The sequence below is a fragment of the Mesoplodon mirus genome, assembly GCF_964341445.2.
Source record: "Mesoplodon mirus genome assembly, chromosome: 7".
NCBI lineage: Eukaryota > Metazoa > Chordata > Mammalia > Artiodactyla > Ziphiidae > Mesoplodon > Mesoplodon mirus.
The window spans coordinates 66958338-66984930 of record NC_138983.1 but is presented as its reverse complement, the minus strand read 5'-3'; the positions used below and the strand labels follow the sequence as shown (position 1 = coordinate 66984930).

The 26593-nt window shown below is 37.6% G+C and overlaps 1 protein-coding gene across 3 annotated transcripts in view; it reads left to right on the top strand.

The window, feature by feature from the left end:
• Positions 1–23743, top strand: part of RRAS2 (RAS related 2) — a 71913-nt gene extending 48170 nt beyond the window's left edge. For 2 of the 3 annotated variants that reach the window (XM_082627700.1, XM_082627702.1), the window contains exons 2-6: positions 7444–7531; positions 8435–8537; positions 8710–8818; positions 19914–20032; positions 22229–23743. In XM_082627700.1, coding sequence (XP_082483826.1) covers positions 7444–7531; positions 8435–8537; positions 8710–8818; positions 19914–20032; positions 22229–22439 — 630 coding nt within the window. In that variant the 3' untranslated portion in view covers positions 22440–23743. The remainder of the gene's footprint in view (positions 1–7443; positions 7532–8434; positions 8538–8709; positions 8819–19913; positions 20033–22228) is intronic. The other variant, XM_082627701.1, reaches the window with a different exon arrangement.
• Positions 23744–26593: the final 2850 nt, after the last annotated feature.

The following is a 26593-nucleotide window of genomic DNA, read 5'->3' as shown; positions in this document are numbered from 1 at the left end:
TTTTATGCGTATAACCTGTTGAGTTTATTAGCTCAGTGTTTCATTTATATCTTCATATATACACACATATATGAAAAGAGCAATTATAAAAGGAAATTGTCAAGTACCAATTACATGGTATACATAAAGCTTGATATATGTATTTTCCAAATCACAACTTTTAATGATAAGGTAGAATATTTGAAGTTGGGAAAATCCAGACTGTCATCACCTTAAGGGTGAGAGGAATTTAATTAATTAATTAATTAATTAATTTTAAATATGATATCACTTTTATGTAAAATCTAAAAAACAATACAAATGAATCTATATACAAAACAGAAACAGACTCAAAGACGTAGAAAACAAACTTATGGTTACCAAAGGTGGGGGGCGGATAAACTCAGAGTATGTAATTAACAAACTACTGTACATAAAATAGATAAGCAACGAGGATTTACTGTATAACACAGGGAACAATATTCAATATCTTGTAATAACCTATAATGGGAAATAATCTGAAAAATATATGTATATAACTGAATCACTTTACACCTGAAACTAACACAATATTATAAATCAACTACACTTCAATTAAAAAAGATAAAATAGAGTTGTTGAGAAATGAATACATTTTTGCAAAAACAAAAATTGAATCTAGGACTTCCCTGGTGGCGCAGTGGTTGAGAGTCCGCCTGCCGAAGCAGGGGACACGGGTTCGTGCCCCGGTCCGGGAAGATCCCACATGCTGCGGAGCGGCTAGGCCCGTGAGCCATGGCCACTGAGCCTGTGCGTCCAGAGCCTGTGCTCCGCAACGGGAGAGGCCACAACAGTGAGAGGCCCGCGTACCGCAAAAAAAAAAAAAAAAAAAAATTGAGTCTAACCTGGTGAAGAAAAAAGGAAGGTATACCCTGGGTTTAGCCAGGGCTTAACTACTCTGACTTCCTTTATGTCCGGTCTCCCAGTGCTGGACCTCTCCGCCTCTAATCAATATGGATTCTTGTCCCTCCCTCTCATTTCCACTCACCAGTAAACTGTGACCCTACACTACCCACTGGTCTGCAGTGGAGGGAACAGCCTGAGTTACTGACGGCAGGCATGGCTCAAACAGCTTGCTGAGAGTGAGCCATGCCTACCAGACCCACAGCGCTCCACTTGGCTCTCCCCCATTTCACTCACGTGCTGGTTTCTGCTAAACGAGGGTAAGAGGAATTTAGAGCATACCGAGATCATTTTCTGGTTGGAGTACTGGAGGCCTTGCAATGAAAGTAAGATGTGGTTTGGGCTTCATTAGCTGTAACTTAAGGCTTACTGTGTATCATAGGCTGTGCTGCAAAAATACTCCACATACGTTATTTTTACTTTTTACAACAATCCGGCAAGGGTAGTATTATTTCCATCTTACAGACAGGGAAACTGAGGTTCAGGCAGGTTAAATGAGGTGCTCCAGTTTCCCATATCTGATAAAAGTGGTAGAGTTGTATCCTGGTCGGTGACTCACACCTCAGGCTCTTCCCACTTCACTCTGCTGCCTCCCTGGCAGCTGCACACCAAGATCCAGTGGTGGGATGGGCCGGGATAAGCAGGAAGAGGAGTGGCGCACACACAGCATCACTGGTGATCTGAGCTGTTCAGTCCCTCGGGGCAGCTCTGTGAGCAGCCCTAACCCTTCACCATCCCCCTTCCTTGTGCCCGCTTTCTGCCTTCTGGCTTTCCTTTTCCATTATCCTTCAGTGCCACATCTGAAGTGGGCACTGGAACATGCCCTCCTTAAATTAGCCCTGTTCTCACTCTTTTCTGTTGAGAAAATGGGCTTTAGAGATGTTAATCAAACTAAGAGGAAGTAGAATGGCATCTGTGTTTGAATTTCATTTCTCTCAAACTCCATAGCCCATACGTTTTCTTCTCATCCTGCTGCTTCTGGTGAAGACTTTACAAATGCATGTATTAATAGAAAGCAAGCCCTCCTAAAACCTCCTGTTTGGGTTTATTATATCATAATTTAAAAAACAATACAGGTTTTGTGGCTAGAAGTAATAATAGGAAAATACTGACTTAAAGTGGAGGGGAGCCAGAGAACCACAGAATTTTGTGTCTAGAATGTTTCATGACCTGGGTTCTGTGTGTCGCTTGGGGGAAAAGGGAGAGGTGAGCAGGATCTCAAGAAAGGTAAGAAAGGAACATGAAGTTGTTAGTCTTGGTTTTCCTTGTTTCTTATATTCCATGGAACTTTTACTCCTTATTTATAGGCCAATAAAGGAATGAAAGATTTGAAATTTTATGAATTATATTAACTAGCAGGAATTCTGAAACATTCATGAGGATAAGATCTGAACTTAAATTGTAGTTCTCCTCCTTATTAGCTGTGTGACCTGGAAGAGGTAACATAATTCTGTGCCTGATTTTTAAAAAAAAATCTGTTAAGAGGGAAATATATATCTAAAGGATCATTGTGAAAATTAATTGGGAAAATTTTATATGTATCAGTTATAAACTGTCATATAACAAATGCTCTATAAATGATGACTCCTATTATTGTGATTGAGAATATTTCATTTTTTAAAAATGGGAGTAATGGAAGCAGGAATGGAGGTTGCGTGTGAGTGTGCTTTAACTCCAGAGAGTCAGGGTGAGTAGGGCAGAAGGAACATTGGCCAAAAGCCTGGAAACTTTGCTTTTAGTGCTGGATCTGCCAGTGATTTGCTCTTTAAACATTAGGCAAGTCACTGTACCTCTGACAAAAATCTCTGTCCTCATGGATCTTATGTTCTAGTCAGGTTGGGGGAAGCATGGACAATAAAAGTGAAAAGATAAAACATAAAGAGAACTGCAAAATAGTCTGGCCAACAAAAAAAATTCAAGTTTCTAGGTGAGTTAGTTGGTCTTGAGTAGAGTGAGGTGAAAGCTCAGGACTAAAAAGGATCCAGTATATTCTTCCCTTGATTTGACCCTTCCTGTAGTATTTAATGTGCTACCACCAGATTTAAATTTTTTAAAATAATATATGCAAAAGTAGAGAGAATAGTATAAGATACACTCGTATACACATTACCCAGATTCAGTAGTTGTCAAGGTTTTCCCATACTGTTTAACCAGTTTCCTTCCTCTGCTCTCTCCCTTTCCCCTCTTCTTTCTGCACCATATGTGTTTAGAGGACTCCTAAGAATTGTGCTGTGCTCAGAAATGCCCTGTCATTTGTTTACAGCTCCCCAGTGCCACCTTAGGTCTAACCTCCTGTCCTTTTTATATGCAAGGGTGGTGGACTTTAACCAGTGAGCTGGATTTACTGAGTTTCCCAGAATCTCCAGTAAATTACCCATCCCAAAGTGTAGACCAGGCACCGCTCTGTGGCAGTGCTTGGGAACTACACTTTCACCAGCAGCTCGGTGTCTGGAGAGTGACTTGTCACTCCTGCCCACTAAATGCAGAAGTTGCCTCAGCTTTTTCTCTTTCCTCCCTGGGCTCCTCCTTAGCTTCCTTAAGGCAACTTCTTTGAATGGGTAGAGAAAGAAGTGGCAATTCTCTTAAGCCAAGCGGAGCTCCTGTTGTGTATATGCAGGAATAACATTCCCAGCTATCACTATTCTGTTACTGAGAGCTTTGGACGACCCTACTCAGACCAGAGTTTATCAGGGGAACGTCTCCCTGTCTGAATGGGAAACTTCCCTAATCTTAAACTTTTCTCCATAAATCCTAACAACCTTAAAGAGACTTAGGTCCACATTTGCCCTTCTTACTACCTGGAAGGCATCCCACTCATTGAAAGGAGGCATTCCATTTCTTTCTGGCTGAGATTCTTCTCCATGCATCCTTTCCTGTGTTTTCAAGAAAGCACATTACTTTCTCCACCCCCGACCCTCATTCCCCCTTTCAATGGAATGAACTCTAGTCCACTGTGCTTTCCTGCCCTTGCCTGAGCCTCTACTGTCTTCCACAATGCAATGCTGTGTTTTGTTTTGTTTTTCTTGCTTTCTGCTACAAAGTATCCTTTCTGGGCTGTGGTTGGTAACTTTTTTCAATTTCAGGAGAGAGACTGTTTTCAGGCAAATTGCTGGGGTTCTATGTTTGTAAGTGAATTGTACATATAGTTCCTATATACGACTGCAGTATTAACTGCTTAAATTTTGTTGCCTTCTGAACAAGCATGTTACTCGCATTTCATGCTGTTTCTGTTCTTTGGCCAATGCGATTAATACTCCCCATTCCCCTTGCCCCCAATCACAGCACAATTGCTAGATGTGTAAAAAGCAGTGGGTTCTGTGAAAGTAAGGACCTTGTCCCTGTGATGCCCCATAAATAATTGTTGAACAAATGAATGAAACCAAGAGCAAGAGCAATCAGCAGAAGGGTATCAGGTAGTGAAAAATAACACTTTGAATGGTGAACAACACACATCAAACTGGAGGGCTTTGTGAACTGTGTAAAGAAAGGGCTGAATCCTATAAGCAGTGGGGAACCATTTATGCATTTTATAGAGGTATAATTTGTATAGGTACAAAAAAGTGCACACATCTTAAATGTACTGCTTGATGCGGTTTTTACATATGTATATACTTGTGTAATTACTGCTCAAACCCAAAACATATTTCCAGAACTCCAGATGGGGAGCTTTATCTTGATACACAACATTTTGGATACCAATTTTGGTCTGTGGTATAACTAGGATTGGAATTATAACAGCTGTTCCTGGTATTAGAACATCTTTTTACTTGAATAAAAATGTTAGTTCGGGGCTTCCCTGGTGGCGCAGCGGTTGAGAGTCCGCCTGCCGATGCAGGGGACATGGGTTCGTGCCCCGGTCTGGGAAGATCCCACATGCCGCAGAGCAGCTGGGCCCGTGAGCCATGGCCGCTGAGCCTGCGCGTAAAATAAAAAAATGTTAGCTCATACCATTTAATTACATGACAAAAACAATACACTGACTAACATTTATTAATCATCAGCATGTCTTGGTGCTTTATATTCATTACTTCATTTTATCTGTTCGATGGGGTTTTGTTACTATCCTGTTTTACAGATGCTGAAGGTTAAAGAGGTAAAGTAACTTGCCTTAGGTTCTACAGCTAGAAGGTAGCAGAGTTAGAATTAAATCCAGGACTGCCCATCATCAGAGACTGATTTCTTGTTGGTGATCTGCCTCAAATATCTGGGGCCCAGGTTTAAGTAACAAAAATGTTGTCTCTGTGGTAGGAGGTAATGATTATCTTTCTTACCTGTACACGATGATTGCTGTCTTTAGGCACGTTATAACCTGTGGCTTATTAGAATTGTGAGAGGGAAAGGGATCTTTGATTCTGTGACAGTCAGGCCTCAGAGTAATGTTCCTTAAGACGGATCTTTATGAGGGAGGATGATGCTCTCAGTGAGGATGGCTCTTTAAAATCTGTATGTAGCAAGATCTCTACAAATTTTGAAAATAGGACACAACAAAGATGAAATGTAGACCTAAATATCCAGAAATTCCAACAATTAATTTGTCTTAAAAATTAATGAGTGGAATAAATGCATGCCAGTGCTAGTGAAGTGGCAAAATTCTTATAACATTAAGATTGTATTTCAAGAGCTAAGACATCCAAAGAAAATATGAAACTTCCACAGTCACAGAAAGGAAAAACAGTTTAACTGCCCTCAAAGTTGCTTAAACCAACCATCCTCTATACATGTTATTTTTTTAAATTTGGTATCACAATGCAAAAAAACCCATCACATTGCAAGAGTTCTAGCTATTATACATGACTTGGACATTTGACAAAATATATTTAATATTTGTCCATTGTGTTTTCACGCACAATGGGAGGGACATTTTGGCACGTTTAGGCATAACTTGGGAGTAGTCAATGAAACTTAGGTTTTACAAGATGAAAGCATGGCAAGAAGTGTCAGATTACTATGGAGAAACATGTTACAGGAAACTAATCTTAAGATATAAATAGCATGCTTTATCCAGCTTGCTTGGTGAAAGACTGCTGTTTTGTGTTGTTTAGAGTACTGGATACAAAGAATATTGTTATTGCCAGTTGTATTTACTTTTTGAAGAGGTGTGGGTGCCAGAAAGTCAGTTCAGGATTGTTTTGATATCTGTGTATTTTTAACTGGGGATGAGGGTGGTGATGGAGATGGCTTTCTTCTCGAAGCTGCTCCTGTTGGTAAATGTTTCTGTTTTTAATAGATGTTGTTTAATAAATCATGCATTTAAATGAAGCCATCAGAAAGGAAATAGGATTATGGATACCGAATTCTGTAATTAAAGTTAATCCAAAAATGTAAATAAAAAATAGAAAGTGTCATTCACAAATAAAATAAATATGTAGAGTCATGGTAGCGAGCAGATCAGTCTCCCTCCCCCCACCAAACCAGGAGTTTCTTTGCTGCCCTGTTCAGAGTGCCTACTTCTGAGTAGCTTTCTGGTGTTTGTACAGCTCACCATGCAGGGGTTGTCACTTAAGAATGATGTGTCCCTGGAGCCAGCAGGTCCAGCTTCCAGGAGCCCTTTCCTGAAGAGTGACTGAACACCTTTGGCGCGCGTTCCTAGCATCAAGCTGCCTTCTTCCAAGTCATCCCTCAGATTTTGTAATGAGCCTAGTGGCAAAACAGGCTGTAAGGAAGTCAGTCAAGAGGGAGAGAGAGTGAAGGAGATACTAAGAACTGATGTCAGTGTCCTAGTTAGTGCCCTTTTGTATGAAGGGGGAAATAAGTTGTCTTTCAGATTCTTGTTTCTGTTTTCTTTTTAAAACCTTTTAAAAAAGATGGTGAAATGTAATATACAAACATTAAGTGGTTCGCTAAGACTCTTCCCTTCTTACTCTGCTACCTTAACTGTCCTCCTTCTGGTGATGATATCATAAGATAACAGTTGGGTGGCTTTGCTAACAGAAGAAGAAATAGAAGTTAAGATGAAAAACTAACAAAAATATTAGTGAAAGAATAAGTTTGAGATCCACAAAGGTGAAAAAAATTGTGAAATCATTTCCTTAGGATAATACACAAGGCAGCTAGCTGAAAGGGAACTCTGAGACAAGGTGTGTGAAAAGTGGAGAAGAGAAGATGAGGCATTGAATCAGGCAGACTTCATGTTATCGTATTTGTTTCAAACTGCTTTGTTCTAAGGACTGATGCCTGCCATCGGGTTGCAGATAGACCTGAATTATAGCTTACTGTGTTTTTCTAGTTTTTCTGGAATTTGAGATCTAGAGTCTTAGGTGTATATAAGTTATTATGAAAAAAAAGATCTACTGCAGTAGATCTTTTACAGTCTTCCTGCATATTTCAGATATGAAAATTCAGAGATATTTAGTACCCTTTCTCTACTTGAAACCTGCTCTGAATAGACTTCAGTTAATGGGGAATTGACATAGTAGGATAAACCTGAACACAATGGAAATATTTTGATTAATTCTGGATAAAGTTACATTGGTACCTGGGCAAGTAAACATAAATTTTAAAATAAGGTTCTTTTTCTTACAGTCCTATTTTGTAACGGATTATGATCCAACCATCGAGGATTCCTACACAAAGCAGTGTGTGATAGATGACCGGGCAGCCCGGCTAGATAGTAAGTAATCTTCCTTTATTTGGTGGTTCACGTATCATATTTTTAAAAGTAAGCTTTGATGTTTTGCTAGGTTAAATACTACAACTGAAATGTTAGATGATCTTGAATATAAGCCCATCTCTTTCATTAGTTTTGATGAATCTGCATATTAGGCAATTGAAATATTCCTCAGTAAATGTTATGTAAAACAGTAATTGGATTGAGCTTGTTCGGGTGAAATTGGTCACGTCACTGTAACTTGCTGAAGTTGTGTTTGTTGGGACATTTGGAAAAAACATGAGGTTTCGGCTCTTCCTACCTTTTGATGAAGGCTGAAATGGGTGAAGTAAATATAGAAAAGCTTCAATATTTGCTAACTTGCTTAGAGTTTATAGCACAGAGGCCTTAGCAAATAGTGTTTTGTGCTTGGCTAAACTTTCCACCCCTCCACAAAAGAAAGCCCTTTCTTTTAACTTGTGTGATTCTTTTATTCACAGAGATCAAGAAATACATTAGCATCTGTACATTCAGTATGGTATTCGGGGGGTGGGGTGGACCAGCATTTCTTTCTTGAATTTACAGGTATCTTTTTCAGTTCTTTTCATGGAGGAGGTAAACATCCAAGAGACTTCAGAGGTTATCTGCCTAGATGTATTTGATATTCTTAACCTTGTAATTACTATGCTAATATATTCTAACTACAAAATCAACTGCACTGATGAAGATAACTATGAAACTGTCTGTCATTAGAATATATTTGTCTTTAGCATTGAATAAAGTACTAAAAGGAGAATGCCATTTTTTAAATTATACTAAGTATGATGTGCTCCAGAGGACCCAGTTTAACTGGGCCTGCCCTTGTGAGGAAGCCATTTTTGTAAGATGAAAACATGAACATAATTACATTTCTTGTTTTTTCTTTAGTTCTGGATACAGCAGGACAAGAGGAGTTTGGAGCTATGAGAGAACAGTATATGAGAACTGGCGAGGGTTTCCTGTTGGTCTTTTCAGTCACAGATAGAGGCAGGTTTGTATCAATATTCAATTGTAGGTCTCCTGTTCATGTCTAGATTACTGTTTCATTGAATTTGCATTCTTGGTTTTATAGAAAAAGGAAAAGTAATAAAGTAGTAAATGGAGCATGGGACTCTGAATTCTGATAGTTGACCAAATTGATTAATTTGTTTTTGTGTTTTTAGTTTTGAAGAAATCTATAAGTTTCAAAGGCAGATTCTCAGAGTAAAGGATCGTGATGAGTTTCCAATGATTTTAATTGGTAATAAAGCAGATCTGGATCTTCAGAGACAGGTGAGAAGGAATTTTGCTATTGGGAAGCCAATTATTTGTAATCATGTAAGTGAACAGATATGTTTAATGAGAAAGTGCCATGATCAAAAACACTGTGCTGAGTGTGGCACACTGGATTTTATAGAGGTCCTATGATAAGTGACAAATAAAAAGGAAGTAGATTTGAGGACATTACATTTTTACATATTATACAGAACTTCAGTGGAGTCTATAAGCCTGCAAGTATTTGCACCAGCTCCATTCACATGTTGTAATTTCTTAGGTAACACCCACAGCTCTAATTTAGTTAGATACTCTTAAACTTACCTGTAATTCCATATTCATGCTAAATTACCTCATTTAGAGAATGACTTTGTTTTAAATTACAGTATTTGGATTTTTCCTGAGTCCCATTAATGCCTGAATTTTCTGTTAATTCTTCACATGGGCAGCTCTAACACCACTAACCTGCAGGAAAATAATATTTTTAGTATTTAGTTGCAGGCTTGTTTATACTCACTTGTTCTTTACCCACTTATTTCACATTTAATTAAAAAAAATTTTGGTAAATATTGGCCTCATCTTTCTGTGAGGGAGGGGAACAAGATCAGATATAAATTAATGGAGGCTCTACATTATTTGGGGGTTCTTTTGGTGTCTTCATTTCTTTTAGGTCTTTAGTCTCTATCCCACATCTGGAATACAATTGTTTAAATACTTAATTTTTGCCGGTATTTAAGTTCTCTTGTTTCTATATAACCTGTGTTAACAGATTTTTGTGTTAACAGATTGTGATTGAAAGTGCAAACATCAGGAAAAATTGGTTGATAAACATTGAGGATAGCCTTCCATTTTGTAGTTAACTATTATTTAAAACATAATCTTTGATTTGTGTGCTCTATTTGTAAAGTTTTGTTGAAGGTATACCAAGTTTAAAGCATGAACTTAAGGGAATGATATTGTTCTAATGCTAAGGTTTAGAAATGTTTACCTGATGTAGAATGAATTTTACTGTCAGACCTCTTTCAAATCTGAATTATTATAAACTTAAGGTGAAAACATTCAATCTTCATTTCAAACCAGTATAAGCTGTTGGAAGTAATTTAGGATATGACATTGTTCACATCTTAAAACCTGGAGTAGACAGTCAATCTTTTTTTTTTTTTTTCTCATTTATATTTTATTATTTGGGGACCATTTCCTTCATTGTTTCTGAATCTAATTATGTTTGTTAAATATTGCCCAGTAGAACCTTTTTACTGCTCTTCTCAGTCCTTTCTAGTACTAGAAACACTTTTAGATGTTGTTAGATCTGGGGAATAATGGCAGAGTAACTCTGCAGGGAGTAAGCAGTTCTTGCCCTATCTAATGCTAGGTAGATATGTTTCCTGCTGTGATTTTTCTCAAACTTTTTTACGGTGGTAACTCCAGTAAAGGAATAAGTGGTAGGCCTGGGGTGAGGTAGGAGCCTTCTATAGTTTAGGCAAGATTAGGGAGAACAGAGGAAAGGGAGTATGTCCATCAGAACTAAACAAGCCTTGCTATGATTAGATTGGGGGCAAGGGGTCTGTATGAGTTACTTTTAAGTCATTTATATATTGAAGATTGCCAGTATTTGGAGTGTGGTTTCCATCTGTCTGCAGATATTAACATATTGTGGCACTTTGGCTTTGTTTTTACCATAGGTTTATAAATTTTTCATCTAAGTTTTTTTCTTTTTATAAAAGTAATAGATTTCGGAGTAAAATAAGAACAAGGTGGTAAAAGAAGCAATATAGGGGATGATAAGTTTAATATTTCCATCACCTTAAAGATAGGCAACTAGCTTGGAGTAAGTTCTTAATTTCTCTGCTTTAAAACATATACATAGACATTAAGTACTATGTACATGCTGAAAAGTTGAAATATATATATCCAAGGGAGAAAAGCAAATGGCTGAAAACTGACTGCTTAGTTTTCTGCTCATTCCTATAGATTCTCCTCTCTGAAGGATAGGCACAAAGAAACATTTTATTCCTCCCATGCTTTGTCTTCTCTTTTCTAGGTTCCTTCACCCTGCACTCAGGCGTAAAAGTCATCATCATTACTCTTATGTGAGAGCCTTTAGTGCTGACTGGAAATCCTACTATGTTTCTCTAGTCTATTCATTTCCCACTTGTTTGGATGATTATTACTTACTTTCTGTTTTTAAATTAATAACACTTTCTTCCCCTTCCTCATCCTCAGCAGATTGATGATGAGTGGTATTTTCCTATTTCACTGAGAAATTTTTACATGTTCCCACCTCCACATGCGCTAGCCTGGCACGTATGCCCCATTAATTCTGCTTCCTCCCACTTGGTGGATAAACTTCACCTCCTTGACCAGCCTCTCTGATAGGCACTGAAGCCCGTCCATTACTCCTCATGGGCATCACCCCAGCAATTGTTCCATCCAGGTGTTCCATTTCTCTCCTGCATGATTATTCCCATCAGCTTGCGACATGCTACAATGCTCTCACCTTTAAAACAAAAAGTAATAACCACGGCAAAGGCTAATCTCACATTCCTCCCCGAGAACCATTTTTGCTGCTCCTCCTAGTAAGCAGAACTCCTTAGAAGTGTTATCTACACTCTACTTCCTTTCCTTTCTTTTTCTTGTTTGCACTGACTGCAGGCATGTAGCACCTGGTCAAGGTCACCACTTGCGTAGATGTAACATTTGACACAGTTGCCCACACTTTCCCTTTTGAAACACTTTGTTTACTTAGCTCTGGAACACCATTCCCTGTGCATCCTCTCCCCTCCCCTCTCCTTTTGTTGGTACTTCCTTGTCTTTCTCAGGTGTCTTAGGGCTCAGGCACACTCTCTTTGTACATTCTGTGCCCTGGATGTACAAAGACAAACATGCCTTACCCCTCCAAGCCTTGAGGGCCATACTTGGTGCAGTTGAAATTGAGATGCTGTACTAAAGGTTTTTACCTTTTGAAAGTCTCTTCAGAATTAAAGATGATGTTCTGTGATGCCTTGGCACCCTTACTTGCTCTACCAACTGATGCTGGACAGGCCACAGGCACCTCATAATAACTTCTTCCACTTGTTTGGAAATGCTGACTTTTTGGCCATCTCTTTAGGTCAGTGACCAGTCTGGCTTGCTCTTAGTTGTTGATCAGCTTGTTCTTTTCTGCCTTTGTCTTAGACTCTACCCTTTGGACTTTCTCTAGCTTCTAGCCCGTTTTCTCTTACATAGCAAATGCCAGTTCCCCATGTTCTTTGAATTTGTGGGTCAGCCCTGGGCATTCCTACTACTGCTCCTGAGATTCTGAACACATCAGGGACAGGAGATCAGCCAGAAGAGGCTTTGCCTATTTCCTTTTGACTTCTGTATCTCTGTGGACTTGCTTCATCCACCCACCTATTCATCCAATTTTTTATAGAACACTTTCTAGGCACTTATGACAGAGCAGTAGAAAAAACAAGGTCACCGAAATAAAGAGAGATCTGTAGAATTTGAATGGCAGTGTTACCACATACCTGGGCCCTTAGAGATACATTGATCATTTTGTTTATTCTGTCAGAGGTATAGGAAGAAAGTATGGGTAAATGATTTACTTGCCCTTGCTAAAATGTAAACGTAGGTAAATATGACAACATATTGATTCTGAAATTTCATACAGCAGCTGTGTGTGGGCTTGGACTGTGGACTTCATGATAGCTCTGATTTCAAGTTCCTTGTCCTTGATTCAGCCTCATCTAGAAGTCAATGTTTTTTTGCCTTTTTAAAAAAATTTGTTTGTGCTTTTTTGATTTTCCCCCTTTTACCTCTCCTGGCTTGCCTCAGTTTCTCCCTTTCCTGTCCCCCTTTTTAGGTACTTAATTTCTACTGGCCACCATTAATTCGAGAAAGGAGCCCATTACACTTATAACAATAGATTACTTAAGTGTATTAATCCCCACTCCTCTTATCTGTCAGTACCTTGACCACAATGTGCCCTGCAGCCTCCCAGGAAAAAGAACCCCCTCCCCACAGCAATAGAGTAAGGGTCTTCTCTGGCCTTACCTGTTTGTGCCTTGTCTGCAACTGATTCACTTTGTTATAAAGCAGAAACTAACACACCATTGTAAAGCAATTATATTCCAATAAAGATGTAAAAAAAAAAAAAAAAAAAGATTTGTAAGCGCCATGACGGCTTCTCAGTTTTGACCACTTAGTTTTGTTCATGTTTTGTCCTTAGCACAGAGAACAAAGGTATGCACTCAATATTACAGTTGCTGAATGAATGAATCAAGGCATCAGTGAATCAAGATGTGGTATTAATATGATGACTCTTTCTGCATAATAGATATTTTTGAAAAACAAAACAAGTTTTGCTTCTGTAAACTTAGGTTATTCATTAACTCGGCACATCCCTAAGTGACTACTGCAGATGTTGTTCTCTATTCTTATTAAACTTAGTTTGTTTAATAAAATTGCTCTCATTATTCCCATTTTGCTCTTCTCTATTTAGAAATAGGTAGTATTAGATAAACTCATGTTATTCTGGATTTTTACAAATATTCATCTGTGCCTTAGAACTGAGTCCTACTGGAGGTTCCCAAATGTAAATCTGAATTTCTTGGATCAGGTTCACCTTTGTTGTTTAAAACAAAACATTTCTGGTAGCACTCAGACCTACTAAACCAGAATATCCAGGCTTAGGATTTGGTATCTTTGTAAAATTCTCTGGGTTGGGGAACTTCTAGGAAATCCTTGTTTGTGTAGCTTTCAATCTTCTGTTGATCTCTGGCTTCACAGTGTTTTGGCTTTGGTACATGTGGTGTTCTTTTTGTCATATTTTTTTCCTTTGGTGGTAGTGATGCTATTTTTACTTCTTCGGTAAAAGTATGCTACACCAGTAAGCTCATAAGCAGCTTTATGTGTGGTTAGAGATTTCTTGACCAGAAATGTGTGTATGAACTTTGCTGACCTCGATTCCTAGAAGACTGATGTGAGACTGTGCTTAAAAATAAATAAATGAAGCACATAAACAGTCTTAGCCGTGGGATTGTTTTATCATCTAGACCGTTAATTCATTAATTTTTCTTAATTGTATAAAGATAGGTCATTTGCTGTTTCCCTCTGGCCGAATTACATTATGTAGGTGGGATAGGGCAAGGTAGCTTTCTAAAGAATAATTGAGGCGAAATACAAAGAACAAAATTCTTAAGGACATATATTTCCCTCCCCCAATCAAATTACTTTATATTAGTAAAGTAAGTAATTTATTAAGGTTGACATGTCGCAAAAATTTATTTTTACTTTTCTTCTTTTATATCTCTTTTCTTTTACTTCAAGATGTACTTATTTGGTCATACTCTATTTCCTTAACGTATATTTATTAAATGACTACTATGTGCTCTTCTAGGCTCTGGGTGTACAAAGACAAATATACCTTACAACTTAGCTAAAAAGGACATAATGGTGGGATAATGAGAAAACAAAACCAAAAATTGTAGTGTAGTGTGTTGACTTTTTTTGCTGGTCATTATAGGATGTGATGGGCCTTCTGGGATGCTGTTGTAAAAACAACACTAAGGAGAAGTTTTTGATTGCTTGAGTCTTGAAGTATTAGTATGAAACAAATTAGGAGTATAGAGTTGGGAGAGAAGGGATGACATCCCAGGATGAAGGAACAGAATTTTTGACAACTTGAGGATATTTTTGTAGGAAGGAATTTTATGTCAACTTTCCTTAAAAAAGGAATTGTCCTTTCTAAATTGGTGGCTCTGTAAAGATTTATTTTCTTACTTTGCTTCCTTACTTATTGTTAATTGCTTGCTTGATTTGATTGATTTATATTTCAAACCATAGGCCTTATGGTACACGTGCTGTTTTGAAGAGAGGCAGGGTAAATTTTAAAGTTATATAAACTTGGGTATACTAATACTGTGTAGAACCTGCCTGCCACTCTTTCGGAATACAACAGAGTATAAACTGTTATGAAGTAATTGTTAGATGTATATGCATTAATGTAATGGCCTAATGATATTGCATTGAAGGTGCAGAATTTTGAGAATATAATATTAAATTAGGAGAACAAGCTACCTAAAAGGATTAGAGGGAACAATACCTTGAGCTAAAACAGGGCCCAGGAATATTCTAATCAGCCAGAGTGTCAAACCTGATAATTACTGAGGTATCGAATAGTGCATTAAGAAGGGTTTTGTTCTAGTAGTGGGGCAAAATTAGCCTTAGATGAAATGCTGTTCTGGTACTGTACAATAGAAAGGATCAAACTTTCCGAACAGTTGCATCCCAGAAGAAAGCTCAAGAATGTTTATAGGAATACAAATTATCCAGAACTCAATAGGTAAAAATCTAGTAGCCATGCATCCACTCAAAACTTACCAAGCATGTAAAGAAGCAGGAAAATATGACCCATAATAAGGAGAAAAGACAGTGAATAGAAACAGATCCAGAAATGACACAGATGGTAAAGTTGGTGAGCAGAGAAATTAAAATGGTTATTATAACCATATACCGTATGTTCAAGAAGCTAGAGAAAAGACTGAATATTGAATATGTTAAGTAGAGACATGGAAGATGTAAAAAGATCAAAATCAAACTTCCGGAAATTAAAACTACAGTGTCTGGGATGAAAAATACAGTGGATGGGATTATCAGCAGAAGTAATGGCTGAACCTATTTACAATAGCCCGGAGATGGAAACAACCTAAGTGTCCATCATCAGATGAATGGATAAAGAAGATGTGGCACATATATACAATGGAATATTACTCAGCCATAAAAAGAAACGAAATTGAGCTATTTGTAATGAGGTGGATAGACCTAGAGTCTGTCATACAGAGTGAAGTAAGTCAGAAAGAGAAAGACAAATACTGTATGCTAACACATATATATGGAATTTAAGAAGAAAAAAAATGTCATGAAGAACCTAGGGGTAAGACAGGAGTAAAGACACAGACCTACTAGAGAATGGAGTTGAGGATGTGGGGAGGGGGAAGGTTAAGCTGTGACAAAGCGAAAGAGAGGCATGGACATATATACACTACCAAACGTAAGGTAGATAGCTAGTGGGAAGCAGCTGCATAGCACAGGGAGATCAGCTCTGTGCTTTGTGACCGCCTGGAGGGGTGGGATAAGGAGGGTGGGAGGGAGACGCAAGAGGGAGGGGATATGGGAACATATGTATATGTATAACTGATTCATTTTGTTATAAAGCAGAAACCAACACACCATAAAAAAAAAAGTAATGGCTGAAAAATTTCTAAATTTGATGAAAACTTACAAAGCTCAACAAACCCTGAGCACGAGAAATATGAAGTAAACTACAAGGCGCATTATAATGAAATTGCTTAAAAGCAGTGATAAAGAGAAAAAACTGAAAAGTAACCAGAGGGCGAGAAACATTGCATACAGAGGATCAACGATAAGGACGACAGCAGTCACACTGTTCCTCACAGGAGACGATGCAAAGAAGATAGTGGCACAGCATCTTCCAGGTACTGAGAGAAAAAACTCATCTGAAAATTTACTTCAAAAACAAAGGTGAAGTAAAGACTTCTCCCAGATAAACAAAAAGTGAAAGAATTTATTACCAGCAGACCTACATTAAAAGAAATGCAAAAAAGAAGGAAAACCATACCGAATGGAAAACTGGATCTATACAAAGAAATGAAGAACACCTTTACCCATTTATGTGGGTAAACATAAATTACTTTTATTGTTATTTAAATCTCCTGAAAACAAAATTGGATGTTTAAAGCAAAAATAATAACAATGTATTCTAAAGTAATAGGTAATAATAATAAAAAGAGCAGGAGGGAGAAACATACTATTGTTATAAGCTTCTTAAACTATACATGGATTGACATAATATCATTTGAATTAGACAGTGATGAGTGAAACATGTATATTATAAACTCTAAAGCAATTATAAAAATAACATAATAGATACATAGTTTATTAGCCAACAAAGAAGATCAAATGGAATCATAAAAACAATACAGTTAACCGAAAAGAAGGCAACTTTTGATAAGTAGAACAAAGAATAAATCGGATGGTTAGGAAACAGATTTCACGATGACCCAACTATAGCAATAATCACATTAAACTTAAATAGTGTGAACACCTCAATTAAAAGGCAGACATTGTCAGATTGGATAAAAAGCAAGACCCTACAAGAAATCTACTTTCAACGTAAAGACACAAATAGGTGAAAAGTACAAAGGATGGGATAAGGTATACCATGCTAATACTAATGAAAAAAAGGTTGAAGTGGCAATATAAATATCAGACTGAGTAGATTTCAGAGCAAATATTATTACTAGGAATAAAGAGGATCATAATGATAAAGAGATTAATTCATCAAGAGAACTTAACAATCCTAAACATTCATGTAATGAATAACAGCTTCAAACTTCTTAGGGCAAAAATGGGAAGAACAGTTACAGTCAGAAGTTTCAGCACCTCTCTCAATAATTGAGCAAGTAGAAAGAAAATCAGTAAGGATATAGATGGTTTGAACAACACTGTTGGGCAACTTATCCTAACTGACGTTTAGTAAACACTCCACTGAACAACAGCAGAATACACACCTTTTGAAATGAGAATGGGTCATTGAACAAGTCTCAATACAGTTAAAGGGATTCTAGTCAGATGGTGTATGTTCTTTGACCACAGTGGAATTAAATTGGAAATAACAAAGATATCTAGGAGATCTCCAGCTATGAGGAAATTAAGATACTTTTAATTTACCCTCAGTACAAAGAAAACACAGGACATTACCAAGTATTATGAGCTGAATGATAACTAAAACAGCATATCAAAATTTGTGGGATGCTATTAAAGAAGTACCTATAGAGAAATTTATAGCATTAAATATTTGTATTAGGAAAGAAAAAAGGTTTCAATTCAGTGACTAGCTTCTACCTTAAGAACTATAAGAAAAAGAGCAAATTAAAACCATAATAATCAGAAGAAGTAAAATAATAAAGATAAGAATGGAAACCAGTGAAATTGAAAATAGAAAAAACATAGAAAAGTAAATAAAAACCAAAAACTGGTTTTTAGAAGATCAAAGTTACAAATCTAGCCAGAATGATCAGGTAAAAAAAAAAAAAAAAAAACACAAATTCAGTAATGGGAGAGATAACCATCATTTCAAATCTTAGTAGATATTTAAAAGATAATAAGGAAATACTATAAACAACTTTATACCAATAAATTCAGCAGGTTAGATGAAATAGACCTATTCCTTGAAAGGCACAAACTCAAGAAAAAAATAGATAAGCTGAGTAGTACTATATGTATAAGGTAAATCCAATTTATTGTAAAAACGTTTCCTCAAAACTCCAGGCCCAGATGGATTCACTGGGCCAATTTTACTAAACTGATTTTGCTGAAACTATTCCAGAAAATTGAAGAGGAGAGAATTCTTTCCAACTCATTATATGAAGCCAGTATTACTCTGATACCAAATCAGACAAAGATATAAGAAAACTGCAGTTCAATATTTCTCATAAACATAGATATAAAATTTTTTAATTAAAATTTTAGTAAATAGAATTCAATATATGAAAACAACAATGCATTATCACTCAAGTGGAGTTAATTCCAGGAATGCCATGTTGATTAAACAGGCGAAAGTGAATCAGTATAATTTATCATATTAACAGACTTAAAAAGGAAAAATCATATGATCTCAACAGGTGCAGAAGAAAAAAATTTGACAAAATCCAGCATCAGTTCCTGATAAAAATTCTTTATAAATGGAATAGTGAGGAACTTTATTAACCTGATAAAGGGCATCTGTAATAAAACCCTACAACCAACAGCTTACTTAATGGTGAAAGACCAAATGCTTTCTCCCTAAGATCAGAAACAAGTCAAAAGTACCCCCTCACCACTGCTGTCTTGGAGCTTCCAGGCAGTGAAGTAAGGCCAGAAAATGAATGAAAAAACATCCACATCAGAAAGGAAACAACAAAGCTGTCTTTATTAGCAAATGGCATGATTGCTTATGTAGAAAAGCCTATGGAATTTACAAAAACAAAACAGAACAAACCCACCTAGATAAGTGAGTTTAGCATAGTTCCAGGTTCTAAGATAAAGATACAAAAACTATGATTCTGTTTTGCAGAGAAAAATGTATATCATTGAAAAAGATGAGAAGAATGTGGTTCTATATGGATGATAAGTTCCTAAATTTTCTTTTCCCTTTTGCCCATCTGTAATTTTCTGACCTTCTATAAGTGTTTATTTTGTGGTAATGACAGCAGTGAAAGTCACTTTTTCAGAAATATGAATTTTCAGCCCCACTATATAAATACAAATGTAATATAGTTTAATAGTTGTAGGTAATTATCACTATTCCAACCCTCTACATTTAAAATATATATAGGGCATTTACTATATAGGGCTAATATTCAATTAGCCTTTTCTTATTCTGGCCTACCATTTATATGTCATCAGCAATGCCACCCTTCCCTGCCTACCTTCCTTCATTTCTTCATGTAAGGAAGGCATTGTGAGGGCTTGTGGTCCTATTCATTAATTTTTCCCCACATATTTATTGAGAGTCTTCCAAGTACCAGGTACTGGGGAATGCAGACGTGAAGAAGACCCCATGGCTTCTTGAGGCCTGCCCTGCTGTCCAGCCTCATCTCTTGCCATTTTCTCTCTTAGCTTACTGTATTCCAGCCACTCTAGGTTTCTTTCAGTTTCTGGAACTTGGAGTGCCCTCATGCCTGCTGTTTCCTTTGTCAGGGATACTTCTTCACCCTGAGCCAACTCCATACACTTTACCTAAATATCACTTCCTCAGGGAAGCTTTCCCTGACCTGCTCAGCAGGGTTATACACTCTCATAGCACCTTGTACTTCCCAGAATTTATCACTGTTGTATTTAATACTTTTTGAGTAATCACTAGACTGACATCTTGCTTCTGTCATGTTCTGAGTTCTTTTGCAGAGGTGGGCTTCAGCAGTGTGAGTTAAGCTATTAAGTGTTTTGGTTCGTCTTAAGGCAAACCAGCTTGGTCTCTGGCTGGATTAACAGTGCAGCGTGTGGCCAAGCAGTATATGGAGCAGATCTAATCATTAATACCGTACCTCAAACACACCTCTTGAAATTTCAGGTAACGCAGGAAGAAGGACAGCAGTTAGCACGACAACTTAAGGTAACATACATGGAGGCGTCAGCAAAGATTAGGATGAATGTAGATCAAGCTTTCCATGAACTTGTCCGGGTTATAAGGTAAGCAAAACACATCCCAGAGTTTGTTTTAGTTTATTGAATTTGATGGGTAGTCACATTATGCTTTTTAAAAAAGTTAACTAAGAAAAAAAAATACCATTAAATGTTTTTCTTAAGAAAGAGGAAATTGTATGTAGGAGTGATTCTTTTCTGGGAATCATTTTTGACATGGTATGTTAAAAATTTTAATTACATACATAATTCTGGTTACTTTGTACATAAAAAGCCTAATTTTATTATATTGAAGTAGAGTACACATAGAGATTTTGAAAAGAACTGGTGCACCTTCCAAAGGCGGCGGTGGTGTGAAGATAGTGACAACAGCAGCTAACACTTGAGTGGCAGGTAGCCTCTGCCAGATCCTGTGCTAAGTGCTTCACGTGTATTACTACGTTTAATCCCCGCCACAACCCAATAATGCCCCTACTCTCCGATGAGAAAACAGGTACAGAGAGGTGAAATAATTTGAACATACTAAATGGCAGAGCTGGGACTTAAATCCAGGTCTCTGATTCCAGAGCCTGTGCTCTTAGCTTTGCTTCTTACCCAGTCCTCCCAGGGCCAGAGTAAACCAGGCAGTAGGGATTCAGCAGTCCCACAGCATATGAAGTATGATATCCAGACTTCATAGAGGTTTTCTGTTGGCTGGCCTCGGAGGCCTCTGTGGTATAGAAAGTATTCCTGGGTTCCAGGAAGCCGGAAGCGGTGAGTGAGGTTGGCTGGAGTTGGTGTGTGTGAGAAAGAGTGAGTTGCTTTAGCAGGTGAGGTTTTGTGAGATTATTTTGGGTCTTGGTGGCTTGTCCTCTGTTTCATCCTCTGTTCTTAGATCTGCTGGTTTCCCTGCTAGTTAGTTTGACAGGTATATGGAGTTCCTGTTAGTTGTGCGTCTAAGGTGAATTGACATTTTGAGCTATGGGCTTCTACTTATACTTTTTCTTAGCCCGTTACTAGGGCATTCTCTTTGTGGGGTAGAAAAAAAGATTGCTTTTTTTTTTTTAATAGTTTGTTAAAAATCCAAATTCGGTTATTTTTTTAATGAATACAGAGTTTCAGTTTTGCAAGATGAAAAGATTTGGGAGGTGGATAGTAGTGCACAACATTGTAAATATACGTAAAGCACTGAACTGTACACTTAAAAATGGTTAAGATGGTAAATTTTATGTGTATTTTACCTGCCCCCACCCCGAAACCAGTGCCTTTTTTTTTTTTTTTTTTTTTTGGCCATGTTGGGTCTTCGTTGCTGCATGTGGGCTTTCTCTAGTTGCGGCGAGCGGGGGCTACTCTTCCTTGTGGTGGGCATGCTTCTCATTGCGTTGGCTTGTCTTGTTACAGAGCACGGGCTCTAGGCACACGGGCTTTAGTAGTTGTGGCATGTGGGCCCTAGAGTGCATGGGCTTCAGAAGTTGTGGCGCGTGGGCTCGGTAGTTGTGGCATGTGGGCTCTAGAGCACAGGTTCAGTAGTTGTGGCACATGGGCTTAGTTGCTCCGTGGCATGTGGGATCTTCCCAGACCAGGGATTGAACCTCTGTCCCCTGCATTGGCAGGCGGATTCTTAACCACTGAACCACCAGGAAGTCCCACCAGTGCTTTTTAAAAATAATTTTTATTGCTTTTTTGAAATATTTAATCCTTGGTTTTGATCCTCAGAATTGATCCACATCCATCAGTCAGTCAGGAGTGAGGAGGGAGTACATAGACTTTTTTGTGCCAGAGACTGTTAGACATTTGAACATAACAAAATCTTCTTTAATCCTCATAGCAACTGTGAAAGGTAGGATTTTATTATCCCTCCTAAAAAAACACCCCTCAGAGAGGTCAACTAACTTGTTTAATACAGACTTGTAGTTACGAAGTGGCAAAACCAGGATAGGAATGGCATACCTCATAAGGGCAGGTACTCTAGTGATGGATGTTCATTCCTCAGGATACCTTAGAGTCATGGAATTTCAAACTGGGAAGGGAACTTAGATGTTGTTGAATTCAGCATCTCACCTAATTGAATACTCACCCATAAATGAAACTCACACAGCTTTGCTGATGCTCATGTTGAAGCATTTGTACCTCCCTGCCCCCAAAGATTTGCTTTGATTCCCTAGTTGAAATTTAACATTGAAAAGCATATGCACATAAACCAGACTCATCCAACAATAACCTTCATTTATAATAATGTATTACCAAAAAGTCAATTATCTATAGGTTTTTCTATCTTACAGGAAATTTCAAGAGCAGGAATGTCCTCCTTCACCAGAACCAACACGGAAAGAAAAAGACAAGAAAGGCTGCCACTGTGTCATTTTCTAAGAATCCCTTGAATTTTAGCTACCAACTGCCAGGAAAAGCCCTCATCTTCTCCTTCTCTCCTTACAGTTTACATCACGTTGGTACTTTTCTAGCCTTAGATAAATGATCACCGTGGTAGCCTTAGACCAAGAAGCTGGCTAATCCTTTCCATGAAGCTAATCCAATGGTCAGTCAAGACAGATTTAAAGGAAACACTAAGGCTGCTTCAAAGATTATCTGATTCCTTTAAAATGGATATCTATATACACAGACCCATTCTTTTTTTAAGGGCTTACTTTTAATAGGGATGGATCAGTTTTGGAACCTAAGCTGTTTGTCAAGCTGAAGTCATAGGTTGTGAAATAACTTTTAACTTCTGGAATCATATTGCCTACTGTTACTCTAAATAGAAACATAGGGAGTTTTTTAAAAATGTGAATTTTTGCCTATCTCTAAAAATTTTGATGTCAACTTTAGTTAACCTTAAATACACTGAATTGAATCCACAAAAGTGAGACATCTCAGACCTTTACTGATGCTATAGCCTTTTGTTTTCCAGTGGCCAAAATACCAAAATGCCTACTGTATTTATAGGTTAAAAATTGCGTGTAAAGCCTTTACGATTATTCGTAAAGATAATATTCTGTGTAGCCAAATATTTGGACTCATTCTGGACTTAGGCATTTTAGTGTTCTTGGTTTTTTAATTTAACTCTTTCACAGCCATGTTGAGAGTAAAAATAAATAATTTCTGTCTGTCTTCCTTTTCAAGTATTTCTGGATAAGGGATTCAAAAAAACTAAAACTGTTTTTGTTTGTAATATAAAATATGGAATTGATCTTTCCAGGGTCAGAGATGATTAATGTTTTGCTATATACTTTTATACATTATTTTCTTATCAAACTAGTTAACAAGTATTTTTATATGTTTGTAAGCAAATATGCTTTCACAGCATACCTTGTGTATATGTAAAGATAAGTATTTAATTCTCACTGTTCACTTTTAGCTGACAAAAGAAAAAAAGTGAAAACTACAGAAACTGTGGTAGAACCTTACATGCTGTTCTGGTCCTGGTTGTACCCACCTTTGGCCAGTCACATAGCTACTCAAGAAACCTTCCCAATAGAGTACAACAGGATGAGAATCTGAAATCACTTCCGATATCCCCTACTAGATATTGACTGCTATATCAAGTAGTAAATGGTAAAACTTTTAATTGACAATTAGTATAACTGTGGGTGACTTCTGATTTTGTTTTTAATTCTGTGGATTGTGTTTAAACAATTCAAAAGTATGTTCCTGATTTTGAGATACTAAGTGGTATTGCACAGTTGTCACTTTATTGAATGTGTACAACAGTTCCATGAAGATTATAAAGCATACCCTTGTATAGCTTCAGGTGCTAGAATTAAAATTGATCTGTTATCACAAGATGATGCTTGATGCCTTGTTATTTTGGTGGTTTATTGAAGGAATGAGTGTTGGAGGAAACTTATTTTCATAGCTCTATGCCTTTTCCTAAGGATTTGAATCTAAGATCAATACTGGTTATTTAGTAGGTGAACTTGAAGTGAAATGGCTTGGTGTTTTTAGTGATTTCCTGAATATTTTCTTAAGTCATTGTTTCTTTAACTTTTTCTATGAAGTGCTCCTGACAGAGATTTCTCACTGTAGAGGGGAGAGGAGGGTGAATACATACACATATACTCTCTCTGAGTATGATGCCTAAAACAGCTGAAGCAAAGCACACAAATTTATTTGAATGCTAATTAAAATTACTGCCCAGGAAGATACCACATTTATCCTGTGGCTTTTGGTGCTATAGGACTATCTTGTATCCTTGTTAGTACTTTCAGTTGGGGAAGTTTTTTTTATTTATCGTTGGTAACTTCAGATAATAAGAGATAGTCTATACAACATTCATATTTAGTGAGAAACCTTTTATTTTATTCTGAGTAGATGATTTATAACAAAGCAGCCTAAAAGTTAAATTTTGTTATCTCAGTTTACTTCTTTTTTTCTCTCTGTGCTTTACTTTGGATAATTTTTATTCCTACATCTTCAAGTTCCCTAACATTTTCTTCTGCAGTTATTCAATCTGCTGTTAATCCCATCCAATGAATTTTTCATTTCAGACCTGACGTTTTTTCCTCCTGTAGAAGTCCTGTTTTTTAAAAAAATATATCTTCTGTTTCTTTCCTCATTATGTTCATGTATTTCTCTTATCCAGCTCCTCTCAATTGAGTTCCCAGAGAATTGGGTCTAATGCCTTATCTGTTGTATGTAGTGAATTAACTTCTGTGCATCTGGAATGGTTCTAGCTGTGTACCATCCTTGGGAGAATTGAGAAAGTAATCCCTCAAATAACTTTTTGTACTGCTTAATTCTCTCGCAGAACCCCAGTTGAGAAAGGCTGCTTTGAATATTTGAACATGGTTACAATAGCTGTTTAACATCCTTGTCCGCTGATCATCTCTATAAATTTTGGATCTATTTCTGTTGACTGATTTTTCTCTAGTTATGGTCTCATTTTCCTGTTCCTTCACATGTCTAGTAAGTTTTTATTGATATTAGATGCTGAACATTGTATATTTTATGTTGTTGGGTGCCTAGATTTTGTTGCCTTCATCTAAAGATTCTTGGGCTTTGTTCTGGTAGCCAGTTAATTTACTTGTAGTTCAGTTTGATCCTTTCAAGCCTTGTTTTTTAAGCTTCATGCAGACTCAAGTAGCTTTTTTCCCAGGATAGTTTAGCTCCACTATTAAGGTGTGGCCTTTTTAGGGTCTCTACTGAATGCCCTGTGTAATCACTGAGGACTCCAGTTTGGCTCATGGGAACTCAGACAATTCCCACCCCCTTATGAGCTCTGGGGAACCATTCTATTCGCAGCTCCTGGGTCATTCTTTCCCTAGCCTCCTGGAGTTTCACCCTATACATGCATATGTTAATATTTAGCAAAGCCTCGTTGACCCTCTGCATATTTTTGGAACTCTTTCTCTGTTTGGCTCTCACCCCTCCAGAACTTTGTCCTGCAGCTTTCAGCTGCTTCAAACTCCCTGATCTCCAGTGTCTGTCTTTTCAGCTCAGGGAAACATTTGTGACCTGCCTGGAATCCCCTATCCCCTCTGCAATCTGGAATGTGTCTCTAGGCAGAGAGCCAGGACAGTCTTAAGGTTTAGTTTATTTGTTTTTCTTCCATCGGGGATTGTAGTCCTGTGCTGCCTGGTGTATAATGTTTGAAAACAGTTGTTTCACATATTTACTCTAGTTTTCTGATTGTCTAAGGTAGGAGGGTAAAATGTGGTTCATGCTACTCCATGACTGGAAGCTGAGGTCGTTCACATTTGATTTCCATCATATAATCAGAAGTACCTTGTAGCCATCAATCTATGACTTGAAATCTTTTCTCACAGAGAATGGCCAGTCTCGTGACATGAATAGTCCTTGTCTGTGTGGCCATTGTGTTTTCCTCTCTAGCTTGGGGGCAGGCAAACTTTTTCTCTAAAGGACCAGTTCGTAAATATCACCTTGGGCTTTGCAGGCCATGTAGTTTTTGTCCCAGCCCCTTAGCTCTACCACTGTAGTGCCAAAGCGGCCATAAACAATGTATAAATGAAAGAATGTGGCTGTGTTCCAATGAAACCTTATTTGTGGACACTGAAGTTTGTATTTCATATAATTTTCTTTCTTTCTTCTTCTTTTTTTTTTTAATTATTTATTTGGCCGCGCCAGGTCTTAGTTGTGGCATGCAGGATCTTCGTTGCGGCACGTAGGATCTTTCAGTTAGGGCCCATGGGCCCACGCGATCGCACACGTGATCTTTTAGTCACGGCCTGCAGGATCTAGCTCCCTGACCAGGATTCAAACCTGGGCCCCCAGTATTGGGAGCACGGAGTCTTAGCCACTGGACCACCAGGGAAGTCACCATGTCATTTTCGTGTGTCATGAAATATTAATCTTTTGAATTCTTTTCAAAAATTCATTTAAAATTGTAAAAATAATTCTGTACAAAAACAGATGGCAGACTGGATATGATCTGTGGGCCATGGTTTGCCAATCCTGCTCTTTAGCACATTTAGCATTTGAAATTGCACTCCCAACTTCAGAATCTCTTATGAATGTGGAAATTCTTTCAAGCAGGATTTCCTGAATTAACAGTCATGAATTTCTGTCCTAGGAATTTTCTCCCTATATTGTTTGTTTAGGGCTTTACAATGTTTCAGAGTTGAACATTATGCCCTATTGACACACCTCTAACACTGATGATTCTCTAAATTTGGG